The following is a 26,590-nucleotide window of genomic DNA, read 5'->3' as shown; positions in this document are numbered from 1 at the left end:
GTTTCTGGATTCATCTGCTGCTGTTGATAAGGAAAGAAAAATTATGTTCTTACCTGTTAATTTTCTTTCCTTTAGACGCAGCAGATGAATCCAGAGCACCACCCTTTCTGCCCATTTGCTCGCTGTGTGTGTATTTTGTGGGTTTCAGCAGTTGGTTTGAGTTGGTAGTTGTGTTCTCTATTGTTCTATTTGTACTTTGTGTTGGGAAATAAGTTTTTTATTGCTGGCCACTGTTTCTGGTTCCGGATGCTTGGTCAAGGAGCAATACTGGGGATGCGTCTTATGGTCAGGTGCGTGCCAACCAGGGACCACAGGGAGCGTGCCAACCAATGGGACCACCTGTTAATAAGTTCTCTATCTCCATCTGCTGGTAGATATGTATTATCCCACTAGTCTCTGGATTCATCTGCTGCGTCTAAAGGAAAGAAAATTAACAGGTAACATAATTTTTCCATATTCCACTATTAAATCCCAGAAGCAAGGGACTGCATTTAAACCATTGCTGACAAACCTGAACACTTTGATTTTAATGTTTTGTTTCTGTATGAAAAGAATATGATTTCATGGAATGAGTGTTTTTCCTGAAACTGCAAGGCTGAAGCCTGTATTTTGGTTTATTTGGCCAGTGGCTGAAATAAAGCTATTTTTTTTCTGCCATTTCTGACTAGAACTCATTACTTGCATGCCCTGTTAGGCTATTACCTAGCCAGATGAAGTCTTGAAGGGTCCCTTGGTTGTAAGGGACATGCTGGGCCAGAGGTTTTGTCATGATCCCAGTGGCTTGCTACACATCTCAGGAGCGCGGGTGTGACAATGTCCATACATCGATGTCCATGTTCATGTGCTGATGTCCATACCGCTGATGTCCATGGGTGCTGATGTCCATGCTGTCAATGTTCATGCTACCGGCGTCCATACACACGGTGCTGATGTTCATGCACTGATGTTCATGTTATCAATGGCCATGCTGCTGTTGTCCAGGCTGTTGGCGTCCATACACATGATGCTGACGTTCGTGCTTCAGGGTTCATGCTGTTAATGTTGCCAATGTTGATACACTTCTGTCAAGACATTGCTGTCGATACTCCGATGTCGATACTCCGATAGTATTGATGCAGCTTGCCTTCAAATCCCGAGGTATATCATCATCAATGTCACCCTCGTCAAAGAGCACCACAGGATCGGTGATACTGTCTACACCTTTGGTATCAGTGCCTGATTTGAAAGCTATGCTCGAGGATTTCTTTCGCAGGGGGTTTGGTAACATAATGGCCAAATTTAATCCCACATCGACACCTCTGCCTGTAGACCAGTCTGAGCATCGCTTGACTCCATTGGTAGGTGTCAAATCATCGAGGTTGTCTTGACTTCGTTCCTCTTCTCAAGTCATGCTTCACAACATTTCTTTAACATCACTAGTATCAGTGCTTCTGCCCATAATGACGGCAAACACCATCACCTATGTAGTATTTTACATCCATTTCCATATAAATTTTTTTATTTTTTCTTGGACTGTTTTAAAAAACAAAACAAAAAACAACCAATAATTAAATAAATACCATATTTTTTGCTCCATAAGATGCACCTGACCATAAGACGTACCCTAGATTTAGAGGAGGAAAATAAGAAAAAAACATTCTGAACCAAATTCTCCCTGCCAGGCTCTGCACCCAACTCCACACACCTTGCCAGGCTCTGCACCCTGTCCCCCTTCCCTGCCAGGCTCTGTACCCTGTTCCCCCTCTGGTGGTCTAGTGGTAGGCCGGGCAGGGACAGGGCATAGGGCAGGCAGGGACAGGGCACAGATGTCAATGCAGATGACTTTTTAAAATATGCACTGTCACCTCAGTAACTATAGAAAAATAGACAAATATAGTGCAAAATATAGACAGCAGATATAAATTCTTAAAACAGACACATTTTGATCACTAAATTGAAAATAAAATCATTTTTCCTACCTTTATTGTCTGGTGATTTCTTTCTTTCTTTCCTTCCTCAGGCCCAACAATTGTCCCTTCTTCTCTCCCTCCCTCCTTCCTATGTCCCCCTCAATGCCTTCCAGCCTTTGTCCTCTTCCTCCTCCCCCCAGTCTGGTGATTTCTTTCTTTTTTTCCTTCCTCAGGCCCAACAGTAATCCCTTTCTCCCTCCTTCCTATGTTCCCCTCACTGCCTTCCAGCCTTTGCCTCTTCCTCCCTCCCCCCAAGCCTGCCTGTCTGCTGGATTTACTTACCTCCTGCTGCTGCTGCTGCTGTTGTGAGGACACGTCATCGAAGCAGCAGCAGCAGGGGGGTGGGCAGACTCCTGGCTCAGCAGCCATCCGGAACAGCAGACTCTTGGCTCAGCAGTGTGACACCCGGAACGGCTAGGTGGGTGCAGCGATTGCATGCCGCCGGCCCAGAAGTGTTTCCCCTGACGTGGAAGCAGCGTGGCACCTGAAGGGCCAGGCGGGTGCAGCGATTGCACGCCGCTGGCCTAGAAGCCTTACCCCCACTGTTCCCCTGGACCTCTCTACTGGTATACAGCCATGCTTTTTTGGGTTATTTACTAATACCTCCTCTAATTCCACTGATCCCCTTTGTGTGCTGTGGTGTTCGAAATACCCTTTGCTGTCTGGGAAAAAGAGGCTTGATATAGCCATTACCATCTATAAGGGTAATTACACATGCCATATCTCCAACCTGACACAGGGTAGTTTTTTAGGCAATTTCCCCCCCCGGTTATTGTTCTGTCTTGGATTATATATATGCCCCACTGTTGCAGCATCAGATTTTCACCCTAGGTGATATTTACTGGCTCTATGGAGATCTTCGGCTCCGTGTTAAATTACCCAGCCAGTGGACAGGCCAGTGCACTTTAGCTAAGGTTATCATGCGCCTGCATATCTTCTCTGAAGGGCACCCTTCACCCACCTTTCCCTTCTTCTAATTTTGGCAGTGAGCAACCAGCAGCGGTGGCAGCGGGTGAGGGGTGGGTAGTGGTCCTGGAAGGGGGGAGGGGGATTTGGATATTCGCTCCATAGGATACATCCTTTTTTCCACCTACTTTTTTGGGTGGAAAAAGTGTGTCTTATGGAGCGAAAAATACGGTAATATAATCACATGATGCATGAACTCTATCTTCATGCTGCGTTATCATTTTTAATACCATAATGTACTGTTGATAGATCTACATTGGGATTCTGCAAGGTCTGTAGAGCCTATAGATTGCATTCAGCCACTGTTCAGCTTGTTCGCACTATTATGGGCTGCAAAAGAGATCTATGAATTGTCGGGGAATCCAGCAAACTATGGATCCAATTCCAATCAACTCATAGCCATTGGTTTCGGCTTCCACATCAGCTACATCCGCATTGTTGACCAAGTCAGTGTCTTCTAGGAAGAAATCGACAACGAAACACTGACGTCGCCTGATGTATCAATGCCCAAATTGGTGTCACCGTCTCAATCAGGCTTCCATTTTACCAAACAAAGATCATGGAACAGTTAACACTTAATCATCCTTTTCAGGAATTACTTCAGCTACCCATAAAGGGCATTCTTTCACATGGACATATAGCAGAGCCTGTCGGAGGAACTCTCTGTTTCTTCAATGTCTTCTGGCATAGTTTAGCAGAGCTTCTCATCAGTTTTCAACCTGTTGGAGGAACACTCTGTTTCTTTGCTATCATTTCAGATAGGGTATCGCAGAGCCTCTCATCAGTTTATACTATGCTTCTTCAACCACATGTGGTTGCAGAGCCTCCTATCAGCTTACAACCTGTTGGAGGAACTCTCTGCTTCTTTGACCACATGTTGCAGAGCCTCCTATCAGCTTACAACCTGTTGGTGGAACTCTCTCCTTCTTCCACTACAAGATGCTGCAGAGCCTCCTATCAGTTTACAATCTGTTGGAGGGACTCTCTGCTGCTTTATTTTCAATTGTACGCCATAGTGGAAGCAATGTTTTTTTTCTACAGTCTTCTAAATTAAGAAAGTGGATGTCCACATCTAAACATCTTTGCTAAACAGAACTGTTCTGAATCACCTGTTCCTTCCACGCCACACTCTGAGGATTCATGCATTCATTTTATGTATGCTTCACCTTCTTACTCGGTGGCAGAGGGTTCTCCTGTGGAGGATTATCCTCTTTCCACCTCTCACTTGAATTCTGCATCAGATAAGTCAGGACATTAACATTGTTCTGGAATCCGATTCCAAGTACACTAAGGAATACCTGGAGGACTTACAATTTACCCATTCTCCTCAGGACTTTCTTCAACACGACAATGTTCTAGTGTCTAGGACCAGAACATCGTTTTAACGTTTTGTTCTTCAGTTGGACCTCCTTTCGACATGATATGTCTTTTCAACATGATATGTCGAAAGCTACCAAGGGTGGAAAGCTTTTCAAGTAAGTTTTCTCCACCAATTTTTTCTAACCCTGCAACAAATATTGCTATCATGCAGGATCAACTGGGTTGTTTTTAGTCAAACTCCACTATATCACCAATGTTAGCCTGTGTTTTTCCTACAGGCATTCCATTGCCTCAATATTTTTTCTCCTATATCTTTCCTCCTGTTTCTCATAGCCCGGAGGTTTGGGAGTGGCTATTGGGGAGGTAGAGGCCACTATATCATTTTTAGGATGTTTTTCTCTCGATTTTTCAATGAACACCAGAGGCTTATTTTCCTTTTTCTTCATCCACAAACAACACACTTGTTCTTCTGACTAACTTCAGTTTCCCTATTCGATTGACAGGGAATTTGTTTATTTTCTTTTAAACCTTGCATCTCCGGTAGAACATATTCATGTTTATCTATTTACTGTGGTTGTCCCCTGATCATCTGGCTCGATCAGGATCGTATATCTCAAGGTTTGTTTTTAAAGGTAGACCCAAGAGTATTTTTCATTACTTAGTAATATCAGCACACTCTATTTACATTTGGCCATTTCTAGCTCAGCGTTTCTAATTTCCGCATCGAGTACATAGCCTTGCAGTCCCTGTGATTCCCTTTGCAAGGCTCTCTCTGCAGTTCAGTGAGTTGTTTCCTTCTTCCGTCAATCCTATTCACGGATTTCTAGCTCTTTTATGGCTGAGCTCATCGGCTTGCTCTTTGCTTTACAGTCTAGTTCTTTTAGATCTTCTAGTCCATACGGACCTCCACATTCTAATAGGCTATCTTAGCTAGCCAAGTGGAGTTCAGTCCCTGTTTTAACTAACAAAAGCCTCGAACAGTTCAGAATTAGGCACTTCCTCACAGTTGGTTGTTCTCAAAACTGTATTTTCCATTTCAGGTAGTGTGATTTATTTATTTATTTTTTTTTTTTCTGGCATACACACTCAGAAACAATTTTTTCACCTTCTTGACTGGACTTTTGATTCAGCAATTATCCATTTCATTGTGTCTAAATCAGGGGTGCCCAATACGTCGATCGCGATCGACCGGTAGCTCAGGCTCCGTGATAGACTCGTGTTGCCGTCCTGATCTACCGGGCCGATCAGCCTTCCTCTCCAATGTTCTCCCTAGAGCCTTTTAGCTGGGCGGTCCGCCCAGCTGTCATCTGCTGCTGCTGCTGCCGCTGAACATTAAAAAAACCCCAAAAAAACCCGGCTTGGAGATTTCAGCCCGCAGCGAACTTATGCTCCGGGCTCTAACGTGTGTGTGCCGGCTTCCCTTCTCGTCCCTCCGAAACCGGAAGTTATGTCGGGGGGGGGGGAGAAGGGAAGCCGGCGCGCACATGTTGAGAGCCCTGAAGCAAGCGTTCGCTACGGGCTAAGGCGGGAGACAGGTTCGTGAAGCATTTGCTCTTCTTGCTGCTGGGTCCTGCCTACTTTCTGTTTCCGTGAAGGCAGGACCCGGCAGCATTTCCCCCAATAGGTCGATCGCGATCTTGGGCCGGACGTCGGGGAGAGGAGTGCTGGTCAGCCGAAGCAGGGAGAGCTTGGGGTGGCGTCGGCTTTCGGGCCTGTTATTGGTGGTGGTTTGGGGCCTGTTATTGATGGCGGTTTGGGTCCTGGTCCCCAATGGCAGTGGCAGTGGCTTGGGGGAGGGCAGGGAGAAAGAAAGAAAAAGGGCAGGCAGGGAGACAGAAGGAAAGAAGAGAAACAGAAAAAAAAAGAAAGGGAGGCAGAGAGAAAGAAAGGGCAGGGAGAGAGGAAGGAAAAGTTGGGAGAGGGAATGAGGTCTGGAGGAGAGGAAGCATACAGGCTAAAAGAAGGGAAGAAAGATTGGATGCACAGTCAGAAGACGAAAGTGCAACCAGAGACTCATGAAATCACCAGACAAGGTAGGAAAAATGATTTTATTTTAAATTTAGTGATCAAAATGTGTCTGAATTTATATCTGCTGCCTATATTTTACACTAAGGTCCCCTTTTACTAAACCGCAATAGAGGTTTTTTGCGCAGGGAGCCTATGAGCGTCAAGAGCAGCGCTGGGCATTCAGCGCAGCTCCCTGCGCTAAAAACTGCTATTGTGGTTTAGTAAAAAGGGAGGGGGGTGGGTATTTGTCTATTTTTGTACGGTTGTTACTGAGGTGACAGTGCATAGAGTCATCTGCTTTGACCTCTTTGAAAAAACCCCGGAATAGGAATGATAATTAACAATTCTATGCATACATTGTGCTTTGTGCTTTTTTAAAATTTTATTGTTGGTAGATCATTTTGACTTGGTCATTTTTAAAGTAGCTCGCAAGCCCAAAAAGTGTGGGCACCCCTGGTCTAAATGAAGAACTCCACAACTAGATTTCCTTGCATCTTACTTCGCTGATCAGCATCTCCGTTTTTCACAGCAGCTTTAGGTTCTCATTTCCTGGAAGTGGCTGTTGTTCTCTTCTATTAGACGATCAAGTTTCAGAGTCTCCAGTTTTTCTCTTCTTTTCAGACGCTTGTTCAGTTCAAGCGGGAGATTTCTACCATGGTTCCAGGAGCTCCTTGGGGGTGCAGACGACCTTGTGTTTTCTACTCTTTCAACTTGGTTGATGTCAATACTTCTGCTGATCTTTCCATCTATTCTTAGGCAGAGTCAAGTTTCGGTCTACATTCCAATCTTCAGTTCTACCTCCTGTCAGATTGCTATTTTTCAGGCAGAATTCAGCTGTTCCTCAGTTCTCTCAGCCTAGTGCATTGATATTCACAATTTTCAGAACGCTTGTTTTTTGCAGTGTTCCCATCATCTTTTCAGCTAGATGTCTTATGCCTCATTAAAATCTGAAGTCATATCTGTGGGTTTTCTCTGATTTGGACTTCTTTCCTCCATTGATCAGATTCTGGTTTCAAACTTACTTCTATTATAGTTCGTTTGCCGCCTTTATTGGTCAGTGGATGGTACATCCTTCCTATATTTATGTACCATCTTTTCAATGGGCAACCATTTTTCATTGATATGGGATCTCAATGTGATCCCTGTTCATTTGAATCAATGCCTTCCGTTTTCTTCCTTGAAAAGTTCTTTTTCTTATCTCTCTTGTACTCTTGAGCCATGAATAACGAATCCACGTTTTACAGCATTTCTTACACGGCAACATTGTACTTCACACTTGTTCAATGTTCTTATCACTGCTTGTCACTGATTTCAAACTTCTTCTCATATATTATTGCTTTTTATTCCATCACTCAATTGTACTACTTATATTTTCCAACTCTTATTCTCATCTAGGAGAATCTACTCTTCATATTAGCTGCTTCTTTGCAAGAAATTATATCATACGGATTGTCTCTACAACTTGTCTCTTTTGACATTAACAATTTGGGATGTCCTGTTTCCAGGGGACTAATGTTTAACAAGTTGCATGCATCTTGTTTTGTTATATTTCGCCTGGGCTGTACTTCGTCAGTCGAGTCTCAGTTCTTCAATGGTTCAATTTTTGCAGCTTCAGTATTTTTTTCTCAATCTATTTTGATTCAGAATAGCTGAAGCCACTCTTATTTTCTCTTCGGTTCATTTCTTTCACCTCTCATTATTGTCTGGAACTTGTGTCCAGATGCTTTAGGCCTTTCTGCCTCTCAGGTTTTCAAATTTGCTTTTTCTTCAAAGCCAACACTTCTACCATCCTATTCAGGTTAGCTTGGAGGTCACCAATATGTGAGAATATGCTGCTTGCTTGTCCTGGGATAAAGCACAGTTACTTACCGTAACAGGCAGATATTCTCATAACCCACCCACTTCCCCTAGTTGGCTTCTTAGCTGACTATCTAAAATGAGGAGACGGGCGGGCGGGAAGGCACTCGCACATGCGCGGTGTGGTTAGTCGCAAACTTTCTAAAGTTCTTCAAGAATGCATGTGCAGCTGTCCACATTGGGGCTCCGTAGATGACGTCACCCATATGTGAGAATATCTGCCTGCTGTCTCTGGATATCACCTGCTGCGGTAAGTAACTGTGCTATTTGACTTACTTAAGCCTTTTCCTTGGAGCAGTGATTTTCTGTATATTTTTCTGCTCCAGACTCAAGAGTTAGAAAAACAAAACCTCTGAATATTTTGTAAGTATATATATTTTAAAAACCCTATTCTCATATTTCTTACTTTATCAGGTCTGATCGTAGTGTAAAAATCTTTGATCGCCATGGTCAGAAGAGGGATGAAATTAACCTCCCAGGGTAAGCAGAACAGGAAATTCATAGCATTCTCTAATTTACTAGTGCTATAAACACTGAGGCTAGGATTCTCAAAAACCCGCATTAAAAACAAAGTCGTTTTGATACCGAATCTAAAACAATGAGACATTATTAAAAAATCATGCATGCAAATGAGCTCGGCGGACAGCAGCAAAGATTCGCTAAATTTGCATGTGCCCTTCGCTGGTGATACCCACTCTCTTCTGCTGCACTAAAATCCCTGCTGCGACTACCCCGCCGCAACCCGACCGCCCTCCTGCAGCAAGAGAGATGCCCACTCTCCTGCTACACTAAATTCCCCGATGTGAACACCCCTCCGTGACCTGACCCGACCGCCCCCACCCCAGTGGGAGAGATGCCCACTTGCCCCCGTTTTAAAGTGACCCCCCTTCCGCTGCCCCCTCACCTCAACATAGATGAGCCAGAGGGACATCAACACCCTCCTCCCAGCTGCTGCATCATCTAAAATGGGCCTTCCCCTCCCTAGTGCTTTATACAACCTGTGCCCATCAGAGCCTCAGGCCCCTCTCCAGATGCACCAGGAAGTGTCCTAAGGCTTTGATTGGCCTGAACGCGTAAGGTCCCTCCTCTGTGGTGTCTGGGCCAATCAGAGCCTTAGGACCCATCCCGATGCATCCCATAGGAGGGGCCTTAAACAACCCGAGCTAATCAGAGTCTCAGGCCTCTCCCTGGTGCATCCCAAGATGCACCAGGGAGGGGAAATCCCATTTTAGACAACGCAGCAGCTGGGAGGAGGGTGTCCATGTCTCTCCAACTCATCTGTGTTGAGGTAAGGGGAGGGGGTGGTGGAAATGGGAGGTCACTTGAAAGCGGGAAGAGTGGGCATCTCTCCTGCAGGAGGGCGGTTCGATCACAGCAGGGTGGTGGGGATTTTAGTGCCAGCAGGAGAGAATGGGCATCTCTCCTGCTGCAGTGGTGTTGTGTTCGCTGCCATTCCAGGGGTGGTGGTATTGTGTTCGCCACCGCTGCAGGAAAGGGGTGTTGTGATACAGTGGAGAGAATGGGCATATCTCCCGCTGCATCACAATACGTGCTTTCTAGCAGTCTCTGACACTGACCGGCACCCCTGGACCAGTTGCTTTTTTTTGTTGCCAAAAGCCAACGCCTCTTTTTGAAAATGGCTCGGCATTTTTTAAGAATCCACTGGAGGGCTCATTCCAGTGTTGAAGGGCCCATTTACATGTCAGTGTCGGAGACTGCTAGAATCTCGCTAAAGATGGAGATAATCCATTGCTATACTGCTGGAAAACAGTTTAGCGACAGTGTTAAACTTTTGAGAATCTTACCCTCTGTTTTTTCTTTTTATAGGTTAAAGCAAAATAATAATGTTATGTGAAATGCAGCAATTTGTGTTGACTAAGCATAAATTTGGCATTGCAAGAGGCTTGTTTGGAGCCTTCTTCCTCATAAGGTCAGTGTAATAAAGTGAGCTAGACTTGGCATGCCTTTTGTGAGTTAAACTTTACTCACAATTTAGTAAAGTTTTTAACTCTCAAAAAGGTACCCTAAATTGTGCAGTAAAACTAGTATATTACTATGCAAATCCCATTTAAATGAAAAAAATTAGCTATTGCTCCCTAAAGCAGAGAGGTCTGATAAACCCTCTGGGCCCCTTTTACAAAACCACGGTAGGTATGGTGCCACAGTAAATGCACTAAAGCCCATAGGAATTGAATAGGCTTCGGTGCATTTATCATGGCAGCATCGCTACCACAGTTTTGTAAAAGGGGTCCTTTATTTTTATTTGAAAAGTGTATTGAGCATTTTCAAAACAACATGAATATGCAATACAGAGTTCCATAATACGAGGGGGTGCTGAAAAGTTCTCAGCCCAACCAACTTCCTAAATTCTGAGCATTATTTTGCCACTATAGCTGAAAAGAGTGCTATTTTAGGTGTCAGGTCAAAAGCACGCCGGGACAAAGGCGCGCAGACAATTGAGCGCAGCGTGGAGGTGCGCGCCGAAGAAAATTACTGTTTTTAGGGGCTCCAATGGGGGGGCATGGGGGGAAAACCCCCCCACTTTACTTAATACAGATCGTGCCGCGTTGTGGGAGGTTTGGGGGGTTGTAACCCCCACATTTTACTGAAAACTTCACTTTTTCCCTGTTTTTCGAGAAAAAGTTAAGTTTCCAGTAAAATGTGGGGGGTTACAACCCCCCAAACCCCCACAACGCCGCCGCGATCTGTTTTAAGTAAAGTGGGGGGGCTCCCCAACAAAAACCCCCGTCGGAGACCCTAAAAACAGTAATTTTCTTCGGCGCGCGCCTCCATCTTGCGCTCAGTTGTCGGCGCGCACCTTTGTCTTCCGCGATTATGTCTATGAACCCTATTTATTTTGTAAAGTGCCAATTTGCAGAATTGTAAATGATATGTTTTGACATTGTGTCAGATTATTGATTGAACCATATCAATGAAAAGTGTGGAATTTTCAAGTGTGGAACTCCGGGTCATCATGAAATTCCTATACCTGCAGAAGAAAACTCCAAAGGAAATCCATGAATGAATGATGCAAACATTGAGTGACAAATGCCCATCTCATCTTCCTTAGCACCAGCAGCAGATGAATCCAGAGACTTGTGGGTTATACCCATCATCTATCAGCAGGTGGAGATAGAGAGCACTGAATTGACTTATTGGATGGAAAGCATCCTGGCCAATTAGTATGCTCTGTCTCTAGCAGGCAGATTGGATGGCTGTCTTCTAGCTCCTGGCCTCTGTTGCTAAAGGACCCCTGTACTTGTGACAGTTGAGCTAGTGGTGTCTGGCTGAGTGGTGCCAGCTTTGGGGGTTACATCTGGGTCCTCCCAGGTCTCTACCCCACCTTCCCTACTGCTTTGAGGTGGTTTGATGCCTTATTTTTCTCCTTTCCCATAATTAAAAAAAAAATTATGAGAAAAAAAGGCACATGCAAGTCCCAAGGCTTCTCCAGCTGTGGGCTGTGACAGGAACAGGATCCCTTTTCTCTTCTGAGACTGACTTGCACAGTTTTTGCCTCTTACTTTCTGCTGAGCTATTGGGCAAGTGTGTATTTAAATTCTTAATTTTTGTTGGCTTCGTGGTTAGCAGTTCATTTGTTTTTTATGGTGGCTTGTAGCAAGATTTATGGTACACTAAGCAGTTACATAAACAAATTACGTGTCTGTTAGTTTTGTCTAGGGAAATCCATAAACGCTGCCAGGTCCAAATTTCTTGGTCTATTTATACGACACAAGACACAGGCTAATGATAAATATTTTATTATGAAAAATAGAAAAATAGAATTCACAAGCCAGCTGCAATATCTAAATATTGTTCACAAAATATCTGATTACATAAATGAAACTCAGTACATGATGTCAGAGAGGCCTAACCTTCAGGTGCAAATATGGAAACACCCCTACAGGCTTAGAGTGTTAACTGCTGTTTGTGCTGTAGGAAGTGATGAACACCATTAGCAGTGTTTACGGCTGGCTGAGGCACAGCAGGTCTGCCTTCAGTTTTCTGTGCTTCGGAGGGGTGGCCGAGTTCTCCAATGAATACCGTGGCTATTTTATTTAGAGTCAATTCCTCCTCCGCGGCACTGGAGAGGCCTGGACAAGGGGTTCTTTAAGCCCCTATGCTCCCTCTTTGTGCACAGGTTTGAAGCAGCAGGGCAGTCCAATGTGTTGTAGTCAACAGAGCCAATTTACTGCGGATGGGTAGACTAGATGGGCCATTTTGGCTTTTATCTGCCATCATGTTTCTATGACTTTATTTGATTTACAATATGACTGCACATTGCCATTTCTGTTGAAGGGGGCCATATTTACTGCTCTGCTACCTACTTGGATAAGCTTTTTACATCAATTTTGGTCGGATTCTTCTGGGGCTTCACTGCTACTCTCAGGCAGCAGACTTATAAGAGTGGAGGGTTGCTTTGCCTTCTGAGATGGACCCCTTGTCATCCCCAGCTTATTCTCCTGCAATTTCTGGAATGTCTGCATTTGGGGGTCTGCCATGTCTGCATTTGGGGGGTCTGCCATTTTCACCCTCCTTGTGGGCTGTTTTGGGGACTGGGGAGCCACTTCAGCTAGAGGTGGCTTTGTTTGGGCAGACTTACTCCCTCCCCTAGTGAGCCCTTACTCCTGAATTTGTTGTTTTGTGGCAACACATGCAGCTGGTTTAATGGCTAGAAAAACTGTTAGTAGTTCAAGGTGATGTTCCCCCTCAATGTTAGTACTTCACCAATATGAGGGTGTATGTGAGCTTTTACTTTTCTTTCAAGCATGAAAAAAAGTGTTCATTTCTAGCAATTCAAAACTTCCCAAGGCTCCCTCTTTTTTGGCTGTGGTGAGGTACAAATTTTGTCATTGCTATTAAATGTCAGAATATACAGCACTGCAAATGCCTTTCAGCACTATAGAAGTGATCAATAGTAGTACTAGTACAGCGGTCTCAAACACGCGGCCCGTGGGCTGCATGCGGCCCCCCAGGGACTATTTTGCGGCCAGCAGTCTGTCCTCTCCACTTCACAAGTTTTCTGATTGTGGAGAGGACAATTGCGTACAGACTGCGACTGCTTTAATTTATTTGCGTCGAAGGGAATGTCGGCAAACGGCCTCCTGGTGGTGCTGTGCTTCTCCCAGTCTCAGCCTCCCTCCGCCCGCTTTGGCTTGCGTCTCTAGGCGGCATTTCGGCTGCCGGGTTGCGCTGTGCATCTCGTGATCTCAGCCTCCCTCCGCCCCCTCTCAGACCGGATCCGGAGCGCACGGTTCACTCTGCCCTGCAGCACAGCTCACTCTGCCCTGCAGCTCACCCACAAGCACCGGAACCAAGCAATGAGGCATCCCAGGCTGTGGTGGCGGTTGCAGTGTAGGGCTGTAGGCCTTTGGCAAGTATGTGAAAAATGTGTTTCTTTGGAAATTGCAATTATCTGTCCCACAGAAATTTTTTTTTTTAAACCCCCTATGATTTCTCCTTTGGTGGTGTTTCTTCACATTGGCCTATGTCACTGGTCGGCAAACTGCGGCTCTTTAGCTACTTGAGTGGGACTTGCCTAAAGCAGGGGTACCCAACATGCATCCCTTCTCACTGCCCTCCCCCAAGTCACCACCATCCACAGCCGGCGAATAGGCTACCACCGCCACCATCGGGGAATAGGCTAACACCACTGCAATCGGAGAACAGGCTGGCGCCGAGTTCTTAGCTCTCCCTGCTTATCTTCCTTAGCGCAGAGCCGACCAATTCTCACCACCCAACGTCAATTCTAACGTGGGAGAGGAAGTTCTGGGCCAGCCAATCGCTGCCTGGCTGGCCCGGAACTTCCTCTCCGACGTTAGAATTGACGTCGGGTGGTGAGAATTGGTCAGCCCCGTGCTGGGGAAAATAAGTAGGGAGAACTAAGAACTCGTTGCCGGCCTGTTCTCCAATGGTGGTGGCAACGAGTTCTTAGTTCTCCCTACTTATCTTCCCCAGCACGGGGCTGACCAATTCTTGCCATCCAACGAAATAAAGAAAGAAAGGGGGAGACAGAAAGAAAGAAGGGAGACAAGACACAGACAGAAAGGGGCATGGAGTGAGAAAGAAAGAAAGGGCATGGAGAAAGAAAAAAGAAAGAAAGGGGGCACAGAGAGAGAGAGAGAAAGACAGACATATAGAAAGAAAGGGGGCATGGAGAGAGAGAAAGAAAGAAGGGGGCAGGGTGAAAGAAATAAAAAGTTGGGAGAGGGAAGGAGACAGATGCCAGACCAGGAGAAAGGAAAGAAGGAAGGAGGGAGGGAGAGAAAGGAAAGAAAGAGATGTCAGACCATGGAAATAGGGACGGAAGAAGAGAGAGATAGAAGGGAAGGTAAGACATGAAAACGTAGATTTTGAAAAGAAAGCAGAAAAATTGAATATTAAGTTAATGCCAAAGATGGATGCAAAATAGAACAAAACACAAAAAAAACCCTCTCATCAATACTGGGCAAGTTTCTCAAATAGTATCTTCATATAACATTTAAAGGCTTTTAAATATTTAAATGTGCTCATAAGCTCTTCAGCAAGGCGCCACAGCAGCGGTACAATGTCGCTGGAAAGGTGCTTGAATTTTAATCATAACACATTGGATAGAGCAAGGGTACTTGCTTCTACTGGAGTGGCAAATGTTATGGCTCTACAAAAGTTGTTTAATAGTAGACCACTTATCTGAAAAGGTCAGTTCATGGCTCCAACACAGTCTGTGTTTCGCTACGCTACATCAGGAAGCTGGAAGGATGAGCTTTTTATATTGATTTTATTTGCAGTGCCTGAGTCCTTTGGTCTACACATGCGAGGGTTTTGGAGTAGCAAGCCCTTTCCGGTAGAGATCAATTTCTAGATTTTCTGTGTGGCAGAGATATTAATAAGATCAATACCTTCCTTTTCTACCAAAGGTGGTTTTGATGTTTCATTGCAATGAGTGTCTTTTTCTGCCTTCATTCAGAGAAGAGGATTATATGAGGGGGCATCATGTGACTGATTGCAAGATGGCAGCTCAGCTAAGTCCTTTGCTCCAACCTTGCTAAAAGTATCAATTTCTACCTTTTCTTATTGAAAACGAGGTCAGTAGACTTTCTCAGTTTGCTCAATAATGTCTTCTAAATCTACCAAAATGGATGGCTTGCTGTCCAACAGCACTGCAGTAGCGCATAATGCATCGAAGTGCTCTAAACACGAGCCTCCGTCACCTGAAAAGGCCTGCATATCCACTTTAAAGATCAGGGAACCTCGATCGCTAGTGATCTACAGATCCTGCGTGGCCTTATGCAAGATAACCTAGCAGCGACTGAAGACATTAAATCTGAAATTAACAACATCATACTCCAATTAAAGCAATACAGTGCACACTTAGATCTGACCAAAGAACGTTTCTCTGTCCACGACAATCAAATTCAAGAGGTGCAACATGGCCTTCACAAGATGGATCTCATACAACGTGACAATAAAGATATGTCTAACAGAATGCGGCGCAACAATGTTCACATAATCAGTCTTCTGAGGGCTCTGAGGGAAAGGATATCATTTCTTACTTTCATAGGTTTATTCCCAACATCTTGAATTTACAATTTAACCCTCCATTAGAGATCAAATGCGTATATCGAGTGCCCTCTGGCCCTACCTCTCAGTTCAAATTTTCGAGGCCGATAGTCCTGAAGATCCTATGCTATCCATAAACGTTGTGGATTCTGCAAGCTGCAAAAACAAAATCTTCTTTGCTAGTGGATGGCAAAAAAATTCTATTTGTTCCGGATTTATCAAAATCATCTGCACAAAAACAGAAAACTTTCCTCTCGATGCATTTTCATCTCAAAAGCATTGGCGCACAATATGGCCTCTTCTACCCAGCCAAAATGAGAATAACCTGTCACCATACCACTAAAAATTTTGAGGATCCTAAGGATTTACTGAAAATCCTTGATGACAATGTAAGTAACATGATCTGATCTCTCTGCTCCAATCACTTATACCTTACTTTACTCGATGGTTGAATAGTATTCTATTTTTGGTTGTCCTTGAGGGCTGGGGAGCTGTGTGCTGGGTATGTCTTGTTGGCATGCAACTGCATTTCTGGTTCTCTTTTTTTCAAATTGACCATGTTTTTTGCATTTTCTCACTTTCTTTTTGTGGAGCTCTCTTCATGATGGAAATTTGTCACATACTGTTTACCATGGTGCTATTATCTCCTTTTCCATGCACATGTGGGCAATATTAGTCAAAACTTTCTCCTGTGTCCCTCGTCTATTTGCTACAAGTCCTCCAGTCTCCTGCCAAATTTTGGTTCATAGATGATTAAGATTAATCTTGTTTCCCTGAATGTTAAGGGCATCTCCAACCCTGCCAAGCAGAAAAAGATCCTTCATTATTTCAAGCACCTTAATGCTGGTATCTGTCTGATACAAGAATAACATCTTAATCTTGGCTAAGGGGTGAAACCATCAGCTATTCAGCATTTCACCTAAAACAAAAAAAGATTGATCTACAATGTCTAGAAACAGACATCCATTCTCATGAAACTTAGCTTTATTATAAATTTGATTCAGTGCTCTACAAAAACTTGCTAACAAATGAAAGAACCTCCCTCACCCCAAGAAGTCTACAAAGATTAAGGAAAAGAGATGAAGTCCAACTCCAAACTGAGCAAAGAATGAAAATAATTCTATAATTTAATTTAAGAGTATTAACCGGACAAGCCCTCAGTCACACAGCAACCTCTGGAAACTCCAGGGAAAAGCTGTCGCGGATTTACACCCAGGAAGGTGTTAACTGCGAAACATCCCCGGGCTTGCTCCGGATAATATTTGTGGTGCTTAACTAGTGCAAAATGTGCAATGTGTGAAAAAAACTCAAATGAAAAAAACACACATTATCAAAATAAAGAAGGGTTCTATTTTTTGTCTTCTACAAAAACTTGCAACATCTCAAGTTTCAGTGTAATGAGATATTTAGCAATTCTACTTCTACCTCCTTATTCAGATAATCTACCATGTATTATGCCAACTCTAACAAGGCTGGTTACCTCTTGGCCTCATACCTTAAAGGCCGCAGACCAAAACAAAGAGTGACATATATAAAATCTTCCTCTGGAGTACTTCATACAGCCACCCGAGACATATTAGAAGACTTTCGTACTTTTTATGAATCCTTGTATACATCGGAAATGTTCTGCTCGGAACAACAAATTATGGACTTTCTACACTCCATTGACTTACCATCGGTGACCATATGTCAACGTCAATCTTTGCAACAACCCATTTCTACTTATGAAATCACCAAAACTATCGCCTCCATGGCTTCAGCGAAAGCACCGGGCCCTGATGGCCTGCCATCTGAGTTCTACAAAACATTTTCTTCACTTCTAACTCCATATCTCTTAACATATTACCAGAATCTCATCTCTTCTTCAGACAGTCTCCATCGTTTTCATGAAGCAAATATCATAGTACTTCCAAAGCCAAACAGAGATACCCAACTAGTAAAAAACTACCATCCAATCTCCTTGTTGAACCTGGACTATAAGATCTTTGCTAAAATTCTTGTACATAGATTGGAAAAGATTATGTCATCTTTGATTCATAGAGACCAGGCCAGTTTCCTAAAGGGAAGATATGGGGCAGATAATACCAGGCTGCTCTGCCACGTAATAATAATAATAATTTTATTCTTATATACCACCAAAGCCGTAGTAGTTGGACAATGAGCAAATAAAGGTACAATCACCGAATGTAGGTACAATGTAAAGTCATCCAAAAACAGTTGAGCAGGATATAGAGGTAAGGCATAAGAGATCTTGGGAAATGAAAGATAAGGCATAAGAGGTCTTAGGTTACAAATCGGTTAAACAGGTTTGTTTTTACTAATTTTCTGAAATTTAGGTAGGATGAGGAGTGCGAGATAATATTACCCAGCCGATCGTTCAGTTGACCTACTTGGAAAGCAAGTGTTCTGTTCAGGTATCTTTTGTAACAGCAGGCCTTTAGTGTTGGATGGTTAAACAGATGTACTCTGCGTGTGGGTCTGGATGAACAATCTAAGTTAAAATGGGGAACCAAGTACATGGGAGCCGAACCAAGAATGGATTTGAAACAGAGACAGGCAAATTTGAACAGCACTCTTGCTTCTAGGGGCAGCCAGTGGAGTTTTTGGTAGTAGGGAGTTATGTGTTCCCATTTTTTTAGACCAAAGATCAATCGGATTGCCGAATTTTGGATGATTCGGAGTCTTTAAATGGTTTTTTTGAAAGACCCCCAGCTAAATGATGTTACAGTAGTCGAGTAAGCTTAGAATGGAGGATTGCACCAGTAAGCGGAATGAGATTGCATCGAAGTATTTTCTGATGGATCTTAGTTTCCTTAATGTTGAGAAGCCTTTTTTGACCAGTAAGTTGGTGTGTGTTTCAAGGGTAAGGTAGCGGTCCAGTGTCACTCCCAGAATTTTTATGGAATCTATAATAGGAAAGACTTGACCATTCAAGGAAATTGATGAATCTTTGATTTTGTCATTCGGACTCGCCAGGAAGAATTTGGTTTTTTTCTGAATTGAGTTTCAATTTGAAATCAGCCATCCATAGTTTGATTTGCCTTAAGATAGATGCCAGGTGATTTTTCATCTCGGGAGTTAGATTTTTTAGTGGAAAGACTATGGTGATGTCGTCAGCATAAATGTAGAATTTGATTTTTAAACTTTGCAGTAGATTCCCCAGTGCGGCCAGGTAGATGTTGAACAGTGTGGGTGATGAAGGATAGTAAATCTTTAGTGTCACTCTGCTCTACCTGTTCTAAGTGAATGTTCAGTTCACCGATCAGTAGGTTGTAGGGACCTGTAATTGAGTTTGTGAGGAGGAATTCGGAGAAGTTGTCTTTAGCGGTGGACCATTTCTTAGGAGGGATGTAAAATAGCGTGATAAAGAATTTTGAGATCCGTTAAGGATTTCGAGGCTAAGATGGTGGACTCGAATGAATCTCTTGCTATGATGGCTAGTCCTCCCCCTCTTCCCCTGGTTCTGGGTTGAGACGTAATTTTAAACCCAGGTGGAAGACACTCACGAATTATGATATCATTTTCGGAGATCAACCATGTTTCAGTTAAGAGAACAAAGTCAGGGTTGGTCTCCTCTAGCCAGTCTTTAACCAGCTGTGCTTTGTTCCTGATAGATCGGATGTTTAAGTAGAAACCTTGAACCTTTTGGTGGTGGGGTGCGTCAGCAGGTACTGAGTAGGAAACTTTCCTCAATGATCGGTGTTTTTTTACTGTAAGGTCTCTTTGATTTGCGTGAGGGGGGAACAACCGGGATTTGAAAAGGGCCCCATTCAGAACAGTCAAGAATGAAGCGTTGGGCTGACCTATGGGGTTCTGGGTTGGTAGGATGAGGCCTTATGAGGATTAGAATCAGGGTGGAAAGTAGTGCCTCAGTTAACCAGCTTTTGTAACAAGACCAATAAAGCATAAGAAATAATGTTAGATAGTTGTGTATAGAAGCCATCATGCATTAAGTGATACAACAGGGTTTGAGATAGCTTTGTTTGGAATAGATAGTAGATTAGCCATGCAAAGTACTTATCAGTTTGTCCGATGGGTTTTGTCCGCTGGGTTTAGAGTAGTCCCGGGATTGGTGAGGTGTTGGGTGGAGTGGGCACCAACGTCCGATGATGGGACCCTCAGAGCGGTGCTTGGTAGCTGGGAAGAGGTGTAGTAGTGCAGTGAAGCTTTTGCTGCTCCGCTTGCCGCTTTGCAAAGGCCCGCGCCTTTGCTGTGCGCCTTAGCTGGGGCGCCGTTCTCTCAGGATTTAAATGCTCCCAGCAGGTCGGGAGGGGACGGAGCAGGCTCGCACGCCTGGCGGGGGGAGGGCAGAAACGAGGCTCCCTGCAGGAGCCGGCCCGATGGCTGCAGATCGCCGCTGAGTCTGGCGAAGGAGAGGCTGCCCCAACAGGAAACCTCGACTCGAGTTCAAATGCTCCCAGCAGGTTGGTAGGGGGCGGAGCAGGCTCGCACGTCCGGCGGGGGGAGGGCAGGAACGAGGCTCCCTACAGGAGCCGGCCAGATGGCTGCAGATCGCCGCTGAATCCTGCGAAGGAGAGGCTCCCCCAACAGGAAACCTCGACTCAAGTTCTCCACTCTGCCCTGTCTAATCACCATCCCTTAATGGTAGCTTCACTTGATGCTGAAAAAGCGTTTTTGCAGGATAGATAGGAGGTACTTGTTCTGTGTTCTTGATCACTTTGGTCTCCCCAAAGAATTCACTAATATGATCTCTTTACTGTACAATCAATCTGTTACCAAATTGATAGTTAATGATGAATCTTCAGCTCCTTTTACTCTTCACAGAGGAACCAGGCAAGGTTGTCCCATGTCCCCATTATTATTTAATCTGGCCTTAGAGCCATATTGTCAGCTATAAGACAATCATATTTCATCAAAGGCATCTCCATAGCTAGTATAGAATTTAAACTATCGGTATACACCGATGATATTTTATTATACTTATCGGATCCTAAGACCTCTCTTACATCCCTAGTTCAACTAATTTCTATATTTTCTACTATGTCAGATTACAAGGTAAACTTGGACAAGACGGAACTCATGCTCCTTAACTATGCCTGTATTCCTTTCACCATACCTTCACAGTGTTCTCCCTAGCGTCTTTTAGCTGGGCGCTCCAGCTGCCTTCCTCAAATAGCATGCTTCCTTCCCTCAGGGTATCTCTCCCACACTCCCTTTGCAACACAACCAAGGGCCGTGCTTCGGGGTCTGTATGGCTGACTAGCCTCTGCGGTATGGTGTCAGCGCTGCACGATTCTCCGAAGGCTTGCATGTTTTCCCCTGGTCTCACCTTTAAAGGTAATTAAGGCAGCCTGCAGAGAATTGCCGTCGCTGTAGCAAACTTGGCAGGCTGCCAGCGGCCTCTGCAGCACATTCCCTCTGCCGCAGACCCGCCCCCTGACATTAGAGAAGGGGCAGGACCGTGGCAGAGGGAACGTGCTGTGGAGGCCACCAGCAGCTTGCTAGGTTCGCTACGGCATCGGCGATCCTCTGCAGGCTGCCATAATTACCTTTAAAGGTTGGTCCTCGGCGGCAGTCACAGCACTGAAGATGACCTGTCTTGCTGGGTGCGGGAAGCAGCAGAGGTAAGGCCCTGCCTGTTACGATGGCCCCTGCGGGATGGGGATTGCCATAGAGACGCTTGATCTAGACACTGGAGGGGAGTGGGGAGGGGGGTATTGGAGAGACACCAGCTACTGCAGACAGGTCCTACTAGAGCTTGGGAACCGATTTGAATAGGACTTTTACAATGCAGGAGTGGGAATGAATTTCTCTTAGACTTCATCATATTGCCTATACCCCTCTGTAAATGTAAAAAGGCCATAAAAATGTTGGTCAGGTGGCATTTACCACCAGTTCTAATTGGAAAGTTTTCTAGAACTGCATGTAATCGATGCTGGAAGGGGTGTGGGGCATGAGGACTTCTTTCCGCTTGTGGGGATGCCCAGTGTTGGTTTATTTTGGGATCAAGTGTTTCTATACATAAGTCAATTGATTCATTATTCTCTGCCTAGGAGCGCGATGATAGCTCTCTTGGATGAGAGGGTGGAGTAGTTAAATGAGGATCAAGTTGAGTTTTTTATGCAGGCTTTTGTAGCTCAGCATTAACATAGTAGATAACGGCAGATAAAGACCCAAATGGTCCATCCAGTCTGCCCAACCTGATTCAATCTAAAAAAAAAAATTTGTTTTTCTTTCCTTCTCAGCTATTTCTGGGCAAGAATCCAAAATGCTGCCCGGTACTGTGCGTAGATTCCAACAACTGTAAATTTACTCTAAACTTCTAAAGTCTCCGTCAGAGCTCACTCCAGCCCATCTACACCATCACAGCCATTGACGCCCTCCCCAGCTCATCCTCAACCAAACAGCCATATACAGACACAGTCCGTGCAAGTCTGCCCAGTACTGGCCTTAGTTCTTCACTATTTACTATCATTTTCTGATTCTAGATCCTCTGTGTTCATCCCACGCTTTTTTGTCACTGTCACAGCAGCAGCAATTCTTATGTTCTTATGTTTTCTTCTCCACCACCTCTCTTGGGAGTACATTCCAGGCATCCACCAACCTCTCCATAAAGAAGAATTTCCTTACATTGCTCTTAAGTCTACCACCCCTCAACCTCAAATTATGTCCTTTCTTTTTACCATTTTCTTTTCTCAGGACAATATTTTGTTCTACGTTAATACCTTTCAAGTATTTGAACGTCTGAATCATATCTCCCTGGCCCCTCCTTTCCTCCAGGGTATAATTATTCAGGGTTTCCAGTCTCTCCGCATACATCTTTTGGCGCAAACCTCCTATCATTTTCGTCGCCATCCTCTGGACCGCTTCAAGTCTTCTTATATCCTTCGCCAAATACGGTCTCCAAAACGGAACACAATACTTTCAGGTGGGGTCTCACCAATGACCTGTACAGGGGCATCAACACCTTCTTTCTTCTATTGGTTACGCCTCTGTTTATACAGCCCAGCATCCTTCTGGCAGCAGCCACTGCCTTGTTGCACTGGTTTTTCTCCTTTAGATCTTCGGACACTATCGCCCCAAAGTCCCTCTCCCCATCTGTACATGTCAGCCTCTCACCTCCCAGCATATACGGTTCCTTCCGATTATTAATCCCCAAATGCATTACTGTGCATTTCTTTGCATTGAATTTTAGTTTCCAGATATTAGACCATTCCTCTAACTTTTGTAGATTCTTTTTCATGTTTTCCACTCCCTTCTCAGTGTCTACTTTGTTACAGATCTTGGTATCATCTGCAAAAAGGCAAACTTTTCCTTCTAACCCTTCGGCAATGTCGCTCACAAATATATTGAACAGGATTGGCCCCAGCACCAAACCCTGAGGGACTCCACTACTCACCTTTCCTTCCTCCGAGCGACTTCCATTAACTACCACCCTCTGGCGTCTGTCCGACAGCCATTTTCTAACCCAGTTCACCACTCTGGGTCTTAACTTCAACCCTTCAAGTTTGTTCAAGAGCCTCCTATGAGGAACCATGTCAAAGGCTTTGCTGAAATCTAAGTAAATTATATCTAGCATATGTCCTTGATCCAATTCTCTGGTCACCCAATCAAAAAATTAAATCAGGTTCGTTTGGCACAATTTACCTTTAGTAAAGCCATGTTGCCTCGGATCCTGTAATCCATTAGATTCTAGGAATTTCATTATCCTTTCTTTCAGCAACACTTCCATTATTTTTCCAACAACCGAAGTGAGGCTTTCCGGCCTGTAGTTTCCTGCTTCATCTCTGTGACCACTTTTGTGAATAGGGACCACATCCACTCTTCTCCAATCCCCAGAAACCACTCCCATTTACAAACGACTGAGGTAGGTCTGTACCCACTATCGTATCTGCTTTCTTGGTTTATAAATGGCAGCAATTTGTATCTATATGGAGGCACTTATTTGGAAGAGGAAGGAGTACGGGATAGTTCCTCTGTACAGAATTATTTCTTTTATATACAGTGCTTGCTCCTGGTCATTCACGGTATTTTCTGACCGCGAATGACCGGGCAGGAGAGGGCAGCCGGAGTGCCAGCGAGTGAAGTAAATCACTCGCGGTTTGCTCTGACCGCCTCTTCCTGTACTAAAGTCGGGCCTCACCAATCAGGAGCTGCTTTGACTTGCCGGCACTCTGCCCTCTCCTGCCTCTCCGTCTGCCCTCTCCTGCCTCTCGGATGCCCTATCCTGTTTCCCCTGCAAAAAACCTTATTTGTGGTTTTTCAAGATTCGTGGGGGTTCATGTAAAGGAACCCCCGCAAATATTGAAGGAGTACTGTACTGTATTTAGTATTTTCCCTGCATTTTTCTGTAACCACCTTTATTCATCTAGATTGGGAGGAGGGTGGGGAGAGACAGAAAAGTCCTTGAGGAGGGGCGGGAAAGCAGACTTGAACCAAAAGACAATGCAGATGCTGGACTAGAGGGGGTAGAGAGGGGAAACACCCTGAACCTAGGAGAGAGAGATTCCAGACCCTGGGGAGGGGGAAGACAAAGAGTGAGTGAGATAGAAAGACCTGGAACAAAGGTGGAAGAACTCAAAATGTTAGCAGAAGGAAGATAGATAGATAGAGAAATCTGAAACAAAAGGGAGGCAGCAGAGAGGGGGACATGATGTTGGACATGGGGGTGTATAGAGGGAAGAGAGAGAAAGAGACTGCAGAGAGGTGAAAAGACTCTGGACCAGGGAGGAAGGAAGGAGAGACAGAAAGACATGGAAGAAAGGAGAACAAATACTGGATTGGGGGGAGGTGGTTGTAACCAGAAGAAAGATAGAGAGAGAGAGGCGTGGACTAAAGGAGAAAAACAGGAGGCAGATGCTAGACTTTGGGAGGTGCAGACCGAAGAGACAGAGAAGGAGAGATCCTGAGGAATAACAGAGTGATGCAAGATCATAACAGAGGAGGGAAAGAGGGGGAGACAGTTGCCAATAGGGGTGGAGGAGAGAGGAAGAAAAGTTGGACTCATGGAGGGGACAGAGAGAGATGTTGGTTGGTGAAGGGAATGAGGTCTGGAGGAGAGGAAGCATGCAAGAGGCAGAAAAAAAAATGTTGGATGCACAGTCAGCAGGAAGTCCAACTAGAAACTGTAGAGGTAAAGGAAGTGATCAGAGACAAAAAAGCTTCGTTTAAGCAATGGAAAAGGTCAAAAACAGACGAAAACTGGAATAAGCACAAACAACATCAACGCAGGTTCCATAAGACAGTAAAAGGACCAAAAGAGACTAGGAGTTAAAAATAGCCAAGGAGGCGAAAAACTTCAAGCCGGTCTTTCGATATATTAAGGGGAAACGACCCATGAAGAAAGTGGTGGGACCGTTGGATGACCAAGGAATAAAGGGAGCGCTAAAGGAGGAGAAAGCAATCACCGGCAGACTGAACACATTTTTTGCATCTGTATTTACTGAAGAGAATATACACAGCATACCAGAACCCATCAGGCTATATGCTGGAAGCGAAAACGGGAAACTGACGGTCAGTCTAGAAGAGGTATACAGGCAGATTAATAGGCTTAAGAGCGATAAATCCCTGGGACCGGATGGTATCCATCCGAGGGTCATCAAGGAAGTGAAAGGGACTATAGCTGAACTGCTTCAACTAATAGCCAATCTGTCAATCAAATCGGGAAAGATTCTGGAGGACTGGAAGGTGGTGAATGTTACGCCTATCTTCAAAAAAGGTTTGAAGGGAGACCCGAGAAACTACAGACCGGTGAGTCTGACCTCAGCACCAGGAAAGATGGTAGGGGCGCTGATAAAGGACCCCATCATTGATCACCTTGACGGACACGGTCTGATGAGGACCAGCCAGCACAGTTTCAGCAAAGGCAGATCTTGTTTGACAAACTTGCTGCACTTCTTCGAGGGAGTAAACAGGCAGATAGACAAGGGTGACCCGGTCGACATTGCATATCTGGATTTTCAGAAGGCGTTTGACAAGGTTCCGCATGAACGACTACTTCGGAAAATTGCGAGCCATGGAATCGAGGGTGAAATACTCACGTGGATTAAAAACTGGCTGGAGCATAGGAAACAGAGAGTGGGGGTAAATGGGCAATACTCGGACTGGAAGAGCATCATCAGTGGGATGCTGCAGTTTTCGGTGCTTGGACCCGTGCTCTTCAACATCTTTATAAACGATCCGGCCATAGGTACGACAAGCGAGGTGATTAAATTTGCAGACAATACGAAGTTATTCAGAGTAGTGAAGACACAGGGGGATTGCGAAGATCTGCAACGTGGTATAATCAGGCTCGAGGAATGGGCATCGACATGGCAGATGAGGTTCAACGTGGATAAGTGTAAAGTGATGCATGTTGGTAACAAAAATCTCATGCACGAATACAGGATGTCTGGGGCGGTATTTGGAGAGACCTCCCAGGAAAGAGACTTGGGAGTTATGATTGACAAGTTAATGAAGCCATCCATGCAATGTGTGGCGACGGCGAAAAGGGCGAACAGAATGCTAGGAATTATAAAGAAGGGGATCACGAACAGATCAGAGAAGTTTATCATGCTGCTATACCGGGCCATGGGGCACCTTCACCTGGAGTACTGCGTCTAGCACTGGTCACCGGTACATGAAGAAGGACACAGTACTACTCGAAAGGGTCCAGAGAAGAGCGACTAAGATGGTTTAGGGCTGAAAGATTAGAGAAACTTCTCCCTTGAACAGAGGAGATTGAGAGGGGACATGATCGAAACATTCCAAGATACTGAAGGGAATAGACTTAGTAGATAAGAACAGGTTGTTCACCATCTCCAAGGTAGGGAGAACGAGAGGGCACTTTCTAAAATTGAAAGGGGATAGATTCCGTACGAACATAAGGAAGTTCTTTTTCACCTAGAGAGTGGTAGAAAACTGGAACGCTCTTCCAGAGTCTGTCATAGGGGAAAACACCTTCCAGGGATTCAAGACGAAGTTAAACAAGTTCCTGCTGAACCAGAACGTACGCA

At 44.7% G+C, this 26,590-nt stretch overlaps 1 protein-coding gene across 6 annotated transcripts in view; it reads left to right on the top strand.

Annotated features, from left to right (window-relative positions):
• Window positions 1-26,590, top strand: part of WDR19 (WD repeat domain 19) — a 435,717-nt gene that overhangs the window by 44,110 nt on the left and 365,017 nt on the right. For all 6 annotated transcript variants that reach the window (XM_033947370.1, XM_033947368.1, XM_033947367.1 and 3 more), the window contains one exon: window positions 8,514-8,579. Coding sequence is in view for 3 of the 6 variants with exons in the window: in XM_033947367.1 (XP_033803258.1) it covers window positions 8,514-8,579 (66 nt within the window). In the remaining 3 variants the exon portion in view is untranslated. The remainder of the gene's footprint in view (window positions 1-8,513; window positions 8,580-26,590) is intronic.

The sequence above is a fragment of the Geotrypetes seraphini genome, chromosome 1 (genome assembly GCF_902459505.1).
Source record: "Geotrypetes seraphini chromosome 1, aGeoSer1.1, whole genome shotgun sequence".
Lineage (NCBI taxonomy): Eukaryota > Metazoa > Chordata > Amphibia > Gymnophiona > Dermophiidae > Geotrypetes > Geotrypetes seraphini.
The sequence above is the reverse complement of the archived record's forward strand: the minus strand, read 5'-3'. Positions and strand labels throughout refer to the sequence as shown.